Source organism: Bison bison, unplaced genomic scaffold (genome assembly GCF_000754665.1).
Source record: "Bison bison bison isolate TAMUID 2011002044 unplaced genomic scaffold, Bison_UMD1.0 scf7180017864309, whole genome shotgun sequence".
NCBI classification, from domain to species: Eukaryota; Metazoa; Chordata; class Mammalia; order Artiodactyla; family Bovidae; genus Bison; species Bison bison.
This window is the reverse complement of record NW_011494881.1, coordinates 5,790,772-5,802,601: the sequence shown is the minus strand read 5'-3', so window position 1 is coordinate 5,802,601 and position 11,830 is coordinate 5,790,772. Positions and strand designations below refer to the sequence as shown.

At 55.0% G+C, this 11,830-nt stretch overlaps 1 protein-coding gene across 1 annotated transcript in view; it reads right to left on the bottom strand.

The window, feature by feature from the left end:
• CDH23 (cadherin-related 23) overlaps positions 1-11,830 on the bottom strand; it is a 409,549-nt gene that overhangs the window by 176,708 nt on the left and 221,011 nt on the right. Inside the window, exons 13-14 of the mRNA XM_010852241.1 lie at positions 11,588-11,737; positions 10,945-11,103 (exon numbers count right to left, since the gene is read on the bottom strand). Coding sequence (XP_010850543.1) covers positions 10,945-11,103; positions 11,588-11,737 — 309 coding nt within the window. The remainder of the gene's footprint in view (positions 1-10,944; positions 11,104-11,587; positions 11,738-11,830) is intronic.

Here is an 11,830-nt window from a genome sequence, read left to right as displayed (position 1 = left end):
TGAATCCTGGCTTGGTCACTTGCTCTGCTGGCTGACCCTGGACAGGTTACTAAACCTCTCTGGGCCTCCATTTCTTTCTTCTGGACAATGGGTCCAGGAAGAGGCACATAGCATGCTGTAAAGTGCTTGCCATTTATACACTAAGCTTACAGCATGGGCTCACCAGGTCTGTGATGATGAACAATAGTGTCCTTTTTTTTTTTGGACAAAGGGGCAAAGGTCAGCAGCAGACATAGCTGTTCCTGTCAAGGATGGGAATTCTGGAGGCACCAGTGAGAGAGGCGTGAGAGGCCTGATGGAAAACGAGGCTTTAGATCAATTTGCCAAAAATCAAGCAGTCGAGCGACTAAATGGCAGGAAACTGCTGGACCTTGAACAAGGTCTGGGACAATCCACTTAAGGGCTGAGCTGGGGGAGCCCTGGCTCTCCATCCAGACCCAGGCTCTAGGCAGTCAGAGGCAGCAGCCCCTGGCCTCCAACCACAAGTCCTGTCAAGGCTCCTTCCAGAAGCCCAGGGTGGCAGTGGGCAGCCAGCTGTGTTCTCTCTCTCTCTCCTTAGCGCCTGTCCTACCTCTCATTCCATCCCATTCCGGGTTTCACGGATTGATATTTAGATTAAAGAGATAAACACATCCAGAGGAGCACTGAGGCTTGACAGACAGAGGAACTTGGAGCCGTCAATCACCATCAACCAGCTCAGCTTCCTCCCAGCGCCTGGCCCTGCTGACTGGAGATGAACGAAGAGCAGATTAAAGGGGCCCAGAAGTACAGTTTAGACACCCCCGCCCCGAATGGGGGATGGTGTGCCTATGAAGACCTTCCACAACAGCTTGGGAGCCGGACTAGGGTGACTACTGTTTATGTGTGCCTGTGCTTGTGTGTGTGTGTGCGTGTGTCTAACCTCTCTTCCCCTCCCCAGGCTGCAGATAAAGAATTCAATTTTCTTTTAAACGGTGGGGAAATTGGAAGAGATTTTGTTCTGTTTAAGCACAGCTGGAGTCTCAGGTCTCTAGGGACTGGAGAACAATGAGATCAATTAAGATGCCTGCCGTGAGGGGGTGTCAGGAGGAGATGGGGAGAGAGCACAGAGGTGGGGGCACAGGAAGAAGGGGAAGGGCAGCTGAGGGGACCCACCTGCCAGGAAGTCCTGCCTCCGCTCTTCCCTGTGTTGACCTGCTCACCTCTGTTGGGTTTTGCTAAGGAACTTGGATGAGGTCTAACCTTTGGGTGGTGTTATCGCCCAGACTTGCTGATAATTCATGTTGCCAATTTCTGTCACCAACTCTATGCAATGATAGAATCGACCTGAAACACTGCTATCAGAAACAGGGAGAGGCCAACTATCCTAGAGGGGCACGGATAACCCGGGACGCCTGGCCTGCAGCAGAGGCTGGTACCAACAACTTGTTATGCATAGGCACCTTTACAGGCATCATCCTACAACATTCCTGAGACGGGAATTATTCTCCCTGTTTCAAAGAGGAGGAAACCCAAACTCAACGACAGTAAGTAACCTGCCCGAAGCCAACCTGCTGGTGAGAAACTGAGGCAGGGCTCCAGCCCAGGGCTGTCTGTCCATTTCAGTGTTCATGAAGGTGGCACCTGGCAGTCAGGTGGGATGAAGATGGGCGTGCCTTGCTGGGTCTGGGGAAGAGCACGGCGGGGCCTCTGTCCAGACCTGAGCAGGGACTGTGAGAGAAGGGAGCACGGAGGAAGGGCTCCCGAATCTTCCACCTCTCCCCATTTCCACTGCCACGTGAGATGTTGGAGCTGTCGTCTCTCACCTGGTCACCCCACTTGCGCCCTGGGAGACTCCCTCTCCTGCTGGCCTGCGCTCCACACAGCAGCCTCCGTGATTCATCTGGCTCCCCTTCAGCGCAGTCACCCATCCTAGGGTGACCTCCTGACCTCCTCTGGTCTTCCCTCCTCACAGAGTATTCACCTACACCAGGCTCTTGTCTCAAGACTCTCACCTGTGGCTCCCTCAGCCTAGGGCAGCTCTTTGCAGAATTCTCAACTCAGACTCCCCCTGCCATCCTTCAGAGCTCCATCCATTGTCACCTTCTGTGAGAGACCCGTCTTCCTTGACCACCTGGTGCAACAGGTAACAATGCCACAGCTGGGACTCCCCACTTTCTGCCCCCAGCTATACCCTCCCCATGGCACGTGTCCCTCTCTGACACACTCTGGATTTCCTTATTCTCTCGCCCCTGCACATACAGGGAGGTTGGTCTGTCTCATTCACTGCTGTCATTTCAGGCCACTGATCAACAGTCATTGAATGAAAGAGTATGGTGCATGCATCTGGGGGTGTGAAGGAGTATAGTAGAGGTCCCTTTTCCCCCAGAGAGAGCAGAGTTCTGCTCTAGAGGGGGCGGTGGGGAGGCTTCTGCAGGGGGGAAACAGGCTCACGGCGCACCCAGCGCCATCAGCTGCAGCCCAGGCAGCAAGGTCAGCTGGAGCAGACCTGTCTGCAGGGGGAGGCTGAAGGGCGGGGCACATTTCAGCCTTGACCTTGTAATCACATGCCCTGATTAGGACAAGGAGGCCTAAGCGACCCTCGAATCTGGTGGCCATTGCGCCCCCTGGACCCCTGCCTTTGTTCCTGGGCTGCGGCCTGCACCCCAGACCCTGCCTGATCTAGGAGGGATAATCAGAGGGCATCCAGCTTACCCCCTCCTTGGAGTGAGCAGGAAGCCAAGGCCCAGAGAAGGAATGAGACTGGCACAGGGTCACAGGGCAAGTCGGGGTCTAAGAGCCCAGGCCTCGGGGCTCCCTGTCCAGCAGTGTTCCCCCAGTGCCTATCGCCAGAGCAGGTGTTTGGGAGCCTGGCACAAGTAGGGAAACAGAAGTTACAAGGCTTCGGATTCAGACAGACACCTCTGCCCCTGACTTGCTGGGTGAACGTGGGTGTATAATCTACCCTTTCCCTGCCTCAGTTTCCCTCATGAGACTGCTGCCTCCATTCCTCCTTCGAGGAAGCTGCCCTAGACACTCCAGACCATGGGAGTCCAACCTACTCTGTGCCTGCCACATACCCCAGGCAGGGGGCCACCCGGGCAGAGAGAACCTGTCTTCAGGAAGTTCTCTGTGGAGTGGGCAGGAGAGGACATTAACCATGTTGCCCCACAGAAACGGTGAGAACAGCCAGGGAGAGCGAGGTGCAGGCGCAAGGCATGCAGGGAGCTGGCGAGGAGAGGGATGGCCTCGGGGGAGGTGGGCCTGTGCCCATCACAGAGGGAGACGGCTTCTTGTGGGGAGGCCGCCATTAGAAGAGCTGCTTCTTAGGGTTGGCAGGCTTCTGATGGTCTCAGACAGGAGGGAGGGAAAGCCAGGTCAGGAGCCGTGTGAGGACCTGCAGGGATATGCAGGGAGGCTAGGGACTCAGGGCAGGAGGAGAGAAGGGGTGTGAGGGATATAGTGGGGCCGAGGGTTGGAAAGCGGCTCAGGGCTGGGGTGTGGGGGCCTTGAATGCTGACCCGGGCCTAGAGCGCTGGAACTTTATGAGCCAGGGAGTACCAGGGGTTACTCTCTTTTCTCTCCCTTCCCCTGTCGGTGGAGAGCTCTTCCAGGCTGAAGACGATATTGGAAGGGTTCCTATTTGTGCTCTTCTGCTTGTGTTTGCGAAGGGCTTCCCTTCCCTGGAGGCTCAGGTGGTAAAGAACTGTCCTGCCACGTGGAAGACCTGGGTTCAATCCCTGGGCCAGGAAGATACCCTGGAAGAGGGCATGGCAACCCACTCCAGTATTCTTGCCTGGAGAATCCCCATGGACAAAGGAGCCTGGTGGCTACAGGCCACGGGGTCCCAAAGAATCAGGTATGACTGAGCAACCTACCTACCTTCCTTCTTCCTTTCTGGAGGAGGAGGGGGAACTGGCTCTCTCCTGGCACCAGGCTCACCTGCAGTATTTCAGGAAAGGAGTGCTGACTTGGAGTGAGCTCCGAGGGGGTCTAAGGCACCTTCACTTGTGCAAATTATATGACATTCTTCCCACTGACGGCTGGGGAGGGACTATAGCTCCTCTGCTTAGGTGTGAACCTGCCTTGGTGACTCACTATAACCAACATTCAGCAGAAATGATGTGGGGTGACCTCTAGGCCAGGTCACAAAAAGCCACGCGGCTTCCGCCCGATTCTCTTGAGACACTCATTCCCTGGAGGCCTCTTCTAGGAGGCTCCCACTACAGACCGTGTCTGAGATGCCTGGGCCATGTGGAGAGACCACAGCCAGGAGCTCGGGACACACTGTCCAGTTGAGCCAGTACTTCAGCCAGAGCAGCCCAGGCACTGGACAGAGAGGGGAGTCACCCCCAGACCTGGAGGGGCAGAGAAGGGTTCCCCTGCTGCCCTGTCCACATTCCTGACCCACCCGATCCACGAAAGTAAGAAAACGGTCACTGCTTTTTGCAGCCAAGTGTGGGACGGTTTCTTACTCAGCCCTTGGAACCGAAACAAGCTTGGTGGGCCCCTGCTTGGAGCACGGCACATGGCAAGAGATTACTGAGGCAGTGCTGCTGGAACGTAGGGGCAGACAGAAACAGTGGACCACCATGGAGCTCCTTTGTGCACAGAACTGTGGAGTTCCCGTAGCCAGGACAGGCTACATAATCTGCATAACTTGCCAATGCAAAATGAAAATACAAGGCCCCCTGTTCAGAATGGAACAATTTCCAGATGGTGACAGCAGAGCATCAAACCTAGGGCAGGGCTCTCCTAATTCCAGCTTCCCAAGCGAATGCCCAGTCTGCACTCACAAGGAGCCCATCCTCCTGTCTCACCTGCTGTGGGCTCCTCTGAGTCTCAGCCCTCCTGCATCCTCATTTAACATCTGTCTTCTGTTACCTGACACTGCGGTCTGAGTGCCAGAGTGGACACAGGCAAGAACTAGCCAGAGTGTCCACTGAGAGGACCCACTGTCCAGTGGAGTCGGAGCCAAGGACAGAGGACCCAGGACCCAGGTTTAAGCACGGCAAGTGATTCACGGCAGGGATTCCTCAGTGTTCCCTGAAGCTCCACTGAGCCCCCAATTCTATGGTGGATAAGAACACAAATAACAGTCCTAGCTGTTACAGCTGCCAGCCACTCAAGCTTTCTGGGGGTAAGCGATCCAAATGGACCTCTTTTCATCCTGGGACAGATACTACTCCTATCATCCCCACAGCAAATTCTGGGGACTGGAGATTGGACACAGCCAGGCATCTGACTAGGGTCACAGAGATGGCAAGGTGGGGGCACGATTTCAACCTGGGTCTCTCTGGTTTCCAGGTTTTGCTCCTAAGGTTCCCTCCTGAAGGTATTGATGCAGCTGGGAGGCATCTCCCCCACTTGCAGAGTAGCAAGTCCTTCTGCGAGGGGCCAGGGGCACTAGGGAGCATCACTTAAGCCGAGGCAGGGGACTGGCCTTTCCAGACCACCTTGCAGGGCCATTGAGTTCCCAGCACCCGGGGTGAGGCCCATGTTAAATTCCTTGGATTTAGCAACATGGGAGGGGGTGTGCCCTGAGCCTGCAGGCATCACAGAGCTAGGGAAGAGGCTGATGAAGAGGCACGCTGCATTTCAATTCTTCCAGGACCGAGGCTGGCCTTTACCAGGGTCCGCCTGGGGCAGTGACATCACGTCACCTTTCCCTTTTGGTGCCAGTGTCGCTCACTATGGGCAGGGGAGGAGGAGCAGGGGCCCACAGCAGCAGGGCTGCCTCTGTTGGTGCTGCTGGGGAAGGAGGCCAGGCTGGATGACAAGGGAAAACTGGTGAGCTCCAGGAGTGGGGAAGTGACCACCTTGGAATCATCACCAAACTTCCAGATGGGGGCTGAGAGGGAGGCAAGGGAGGGGCAGGCAAGGGAGCTCTAGAGAACAGTGGGTGGGTGAGGGACCCCCGAAGGACAGGAGCAGATCTATGTTGCCAGGAGTGAAACTGGACAGCAAAAATCAACCCTTCCTCTCAGGCACAGTGAGCTGGAATGAAGCCTCATGGAACCAGAAGGCCCTGAAGCAGCACTGGCCCCACCATCTTGCTTTATAACGAGGACACTGGGGCCCCAGGGGCTCAGGGACATGCCAAGGTCACATGGCTTCTCTGGGGGCAGAGCCTTGACTCTGAGTCCTGGTGCCATCAGCTCAGCCAGGAGGCCAGCACGACTTGCTGACATTTTCTGAGTGTTCCTGGCCAGGCTCAGCGCCGAGCATCTTCACCCACCATTCTACCGAACTGTCACAACACTCCCATGTAGGATCCTATCAGGGTACCTCTCCAGGTGGCAAGGGAGGAAACAGGCCCATCTTGTCAGAGTTGGGCTTAGACACAGGCTGAAGGGCGCCCAGATGGGGCTCTTTAAGGCCAGTGACAGTAAGAACCACAATTTAGGTCTGTAAACCCTTAACTATTTCATCCATCCCACTCCGCTGAAGCCTCCCAGCAACCCAGGCAATAGAGGCAGGCCGACTTTCTTGACCACATCCCAGAGAAGCAGTGACTGGTCCACAACAACAGGATTCAAGGACCTGCCTGAGATGGTGCCAGCCTCCCAGGGGTGGGCTGGAAGAGGAGCCAGGAGCATTTGGCACCCCACCCCTGGGTAGCAGACTGAGCTGGTTCTGGGCCCCGCACCTGCCCCATCAGGGCCCTTATGCACCTCTCCTTCTTGCATTGTTTCCTGCCCAGGGAAGAATCCTGTCTTGTCCAACAGTCCATCCTCTGCCCATCTCTGCTGAGCACTGCCTATCCCCGGAGCAGGGAAGAAAGTGAGATGAGACCTGCCCTTCCGGCTGCTGCTCCTCCTCAGTGTCTTCCTCTCATTGCCCTGGGGATACGGAGCTAGTAAATCTGGGGGCACGAGCTCCATACTACAGGAGGCCAGTCTGGTTCCTTTCTGCCAGCTGTTTCCCAAATGCCAGCCACAGGCCTCCAGGATGGAAGGAGTAAGAGAATGTGAATGGGTGAACACAAGACTTCTCCACTATCAGGAAAGCAGCCCAGTGGCTGCGTCTGGAGTAGGCACAACTCAGGAGGAAGACAGACTGCTGAACGGCACCCCCACCCCTCACGCCCACCTCAGAGGGGCAGCACTCCACCTCCTTATACATCACACGCCCCTCACTGCATTCTAGCCTCAGGGCCTTTGCACATGCTACTCCCTTTTTCTCCAATGTGCTTCCTTCCGTTTGCTGACCTGTTAATGCCTACTCAATTGCTACATCCTCAGGGAAGCCTTCCCCGGGCCCAGCCAAGGCCAAGTGCCCTGTTACAGGTTTTCACAGCCCCCTGATCTCTCCACACAGCCAGTAATGCTTAAAGATTCACTTCTCAGTACTAACATCAGGCCTTCCCAAGAGACTATAAACTTCATGACGGCAAGACTCACATCACCATTGCATCCTCAGGACCATGTGCCTGACACAGTAGTAGGGATTCAGAAAACATTTGTTCCATGCATGTTTAGATTTCTCTCTTACTGTCCAGCAGCACCCACATACCCCACCAGCACCCAAGTACCCATCAGCAAGGCTACAGGGCTGCCTGAAGCCCAGAAGAATCCTAGGTAGAAACCCCAGTCTTTCTACTCAAGTCCTATTATTATTAGGTCAGGAGGCGGGATTGGAAGGTGAGAATCAGAGCAGGCTGGGGATATGAGAGAAGAAACCACACCACCCAGAGGATGGGGAGCCATCAGCACCGTACACACACGTGCTATATACACGTATCTGAGTGCATGTAGTTGCAAACACAAATAAAGATACAGACACAAGGACATGTCTGTGCACATGCACACACATGCCCACAAGCAAACACAGGTGGTGAGTGTGCCCCTACACAGCCTTCCCCTCTATGGTCACCCTTCAGAGTGGGGCTCAAGGTCAAGCCTGTGACCGCTACATTCCTGCCCTCTCCCCTCCACCAGTAAAAGCTCATTTTTCTAGAGCTGGGGGCTGTAAGGGTCTCAAAACCTGGGGTGAGGGAGATTCAGGGAGCAGGGAGGTAAGAAGAGATGCCATCCCAGCTGGGATGCCTGCTGCAGTGAGGGTCAGAGAGGCCCCTTGCAGCAGGCTCTGCCCTGGCCTTCAGTGCAAATTAAAACATTTTCCCTTTCTTCATAGTTTTTTTTTTTTTCCTGACATATCTGCCCAAGAAACATTTTAATAACATCCCAGAAAAGGTCAAGGAGAAGGAATTTCAGAGTCTCTGAGCAGGTGGCTGTAACTTCAGCCCCTCCTGGAGCAAAGCAGGTGGAGAGACTGGGCTGACACTGGACCCGAGGGCAGAACGGCAGGGTGGGAGAAGCCAGGGCAGTGGGTGTGGCAGGTGTGACCGCGGAACTTGCCACCTGCTAGCAGCTCTGGAAGGACCTTGGGGGGAGATGGGGTGACAGTGAGTGGGGGTCACCAGGGGGTGCTTTCACGCCTGTCATTCACACCCACTGATGGCAGCCTTGGTGGGGGGAATCATGCCCATTTTGCAGATGGGAAATGAAGGCTCTTAGAGGTGATAAGGGTAGAGGAGTACGCAGTGAAGGCAGGGCCCATGGTTTCACTCCGGGACCTGAGCTCCTTCAGACACAGAGTCCTGCTGCTAGAGCTTATTGCGGGGTGAAACGACCCCCTCACAGCTGCACAATTCCACAGACCCTGGGGCTGGGGCTGGGGCTGTGACAGGAAGGTGCAAAGGGCTTGACAGACACACTCAGGAACTAGAGGCAGCCCAGATGAGCCAGTCCTGAGTGGAGACCCTCAGGCAGCCGCAGAGGCTGAACACATCTGCTAAACATCCAGAGGGGCTGGAAAAGGGGTCATAGGCAGTGGGCAGGGGGTCCGTGCAGGCCCAGGAACTGCTCCAGTGCCTGAGGACACCCAGTGTGAGAACCTACTCTCCAGTGCCAACCCTGGATGGAACTGGGCTTCACACATAGTCCTCGGCACCCGCAGCTGCGCATCAGCCAAGAGGTGTGCCACCCTACACCTCACACCCCACCCCTGCCCCCTAGGCTCCCTCAGCCCTCGCCAGGGCCACGGGAGATGGGGACTGCAAAGCAAGACCCTTCTTCTCCAGCAAGAGTGACAGGAAGGAATCCCTCGTCACCTGCTAAGCCTGGGCCTTATATATGAATTTTTATATAAGCTTTTTATTGAAGTATAATATGCAGAAAAGTACACAAGTCACAGGTGTAGTCTTATGAATTTTCAAAGAGCACACCCCATGTGACCAGCGCCCAGATGAAGAATCAAAACATTCTATGACATCAGAACTTTCCCCTGAACATCCTATGACATCAGAACTGCCCCATATGACCACTATGCTGATCCCTTTTTCTACAGATCCATTTTGCATCTATTTTACACTTAGGGAATCATACAAAAAGTATTCTTTCATGTAGAGCCCCCCCCTGAAGTATTATATTTTTGTGAGATATATCCATGTTCAGTGTGGCTACAGTTTGTTCATTCTCCTTGCGGTACAGTACATCCATATGGCTGCAGGCCCTGTGAGAGACAGGCTGCCTGGGTGTCCTTCACCCTGACATTGGAAGGTGGCTGGGGGGATGAAGAGGATTTCTTCGGGTCCAGAAGGCCAGAGCCCCTGGCCTTGCTCTCTGTGGGGCCCTTAGAGGCTGCAGGAGGGCCCATGGGGCCTCAAGCACCAGGTGACTGATTGCAAGGAGCAACTCTGTGAAAGCCGGCGGAGCCACGGGCTGGGGAAGCATCCGGGAAGAAAACAGCCGCAGCAGACTTACTGTTTATGTCTGACGGCCTGCCTAGCTAAACATCTGTTTGAAAAATTAATAACTGTCAGATGGGAAGGACCTGGGGGCTGAAAACAGTTTCATACCATCTGTCTGTAGAGTAAACACACTTTGGAGTAGGGGGTCTGGGATCGACAGGCAATGTCTGTGCCTGGAGTTAGAATTCAGCGAGAAGGGCAAGAATTTTGGGGGCCTCAGTGGGCAGGGAGGGGCAGCAGCAGGTTAAACTCTCTAAGTTTTATTGAGCACCTACTATGGGCAAGCCCCTGAGCCTGTGTAGCACACATCTGCCACTGATCTGCTCAGCAACCCTCTTTGTTCTGATAACAGAGGCTGCTGTAGAATGGCCCCTGTCCCATTCTCAGCCCATGTAATTTGAATGGGGCTGACCCACGCCCTGACTCTACTAGGGGGAGCATGACCCATCTCTGGTGTATCAGAATTATGGTGGCCCAGTAAGCTGAGTCAATGAGAATCAGCTCTGGGAGTTTTGCTGGAACTATTGAAAAAGAACATTTCTTTTCCCCCACTGGGGTTGATAAATTGGTAAGAAGTGAGCCGAGGGGTGCTGGTGTGCCTCTCTGCCAATACAAAGAAGCAGAGGCCAGCGCTGAAGTCAGATTCCTGCTCAACTGAGTGCCTGGATACAGCCATGCCTGAAATCATGTACACTCTCGAGTTACAAGAGCCAATCCTTTTTTTTTGTTTGTTTGAGCCAGTTAAAGGTTTCTATCCCTTGTGATTACAAGTCCTGACTGACACAAATGGACACCAGGAGGGTCCCCTGTCAAGGTCCCAGCAAGACAGCTGGGGAGGTCCAGGAGCCCATTCTTCTGTGGTGCCCACGGTCAGAGAGACAGGACTGCCCTCCTGAGAGATGGCTGGCACCTGTCCCCATTAGAAGGTAGGTCTAGGGCTCCCGGCCCACTCAAGCTCACCATCTCTCAGGGACAAGGCAGAAAAGTAACCCTGGGCCCAACTTCATTTTTTCCCAGGTGGGTGCCTTTTCCACATTGCTTCCCTGGCCAAGGAAGCCTCATCATGAAGAAACCGGATGCCCTAATACACCAACACCACAACCTCTGAGGGCTTGGGGGTACCCCCTCCCCCTCTCCCCTAACTGCCCACACTCCTTGGACAAAATCCCTCTGGACGCCTCCTGATGGTTGACCCCAGAGCTCAGTTGCCCTGTAAGGGAGAGAGGACTCACCAGGACTGTTAGCACTGAGGTCCCCACGGTGACATTCTCATACAAGCTGACATTGTACAGTGGCTGGCTGAAGATGGGCCGGTTGTCATTCTCATTGATGAGGGTGATCTTCACCTTGGCATAGCCCACGTGGTCAGGCACACTCTCATTGGCAAAGAGCTGGGTATGCAGAGCAAGGAACCAGTGAGCACTTGTATGCTCCTGGAGCCCTCGTTCCCATAAGTTCCCCTGGGGCCTCCACCCATCCCAACCCAGAGCACCTGTCTGAGTCACTGCCCATCCCAGATGTGTGCTCCTGGGAATCCCTTTATCAGTGCTCACAGGGCCAGGGTGGCCACAGAATTTGCTGGGGAGGCAGGGGCTAACGGGGGCTGGACTGGCTGAGGCTGGGCATCAGAGGCTCTCGATGGGCTTCTGAGACTGTGATGGGACCTAATAAAATTCCACGCAATGCTTGGACATTTCCTCATCCTCCTTGAGAAGGGGAGGCCCAGGCCAGCCCCTGCCACAGCTCGGTGGGCTTCTCTAGGTCAGACCCACAGGGAAGAATGGGGAGAGGAGTAGGGGACATTTAAGGGGATGGTGTTGCCCCGTGCCTCACCTGAAATCCCCCTCCCAGCCAAGGAGAGGTGAGGGGACTTACGTCAAAGTCGTAGCGGTCCACAGTCTCATAGTCCAGGGGGATTGCCACTCGGATGCGAATGTCTGCTTTCCCTTGGACGGACGTCGGGGAGATGATGAAGTGGTGGGAGTTATTCCCCACCAGGTACACCTCGAACATGCTGTTCAGGCCCTGGGTCAGAAGAGAGAAGAAACCAGTCAGAGCGTGGGAAGCCAAGGCTCGGAGCGCGGCTGGAGGAGCAGGGTGGCAGGGGAGGCAGATGAG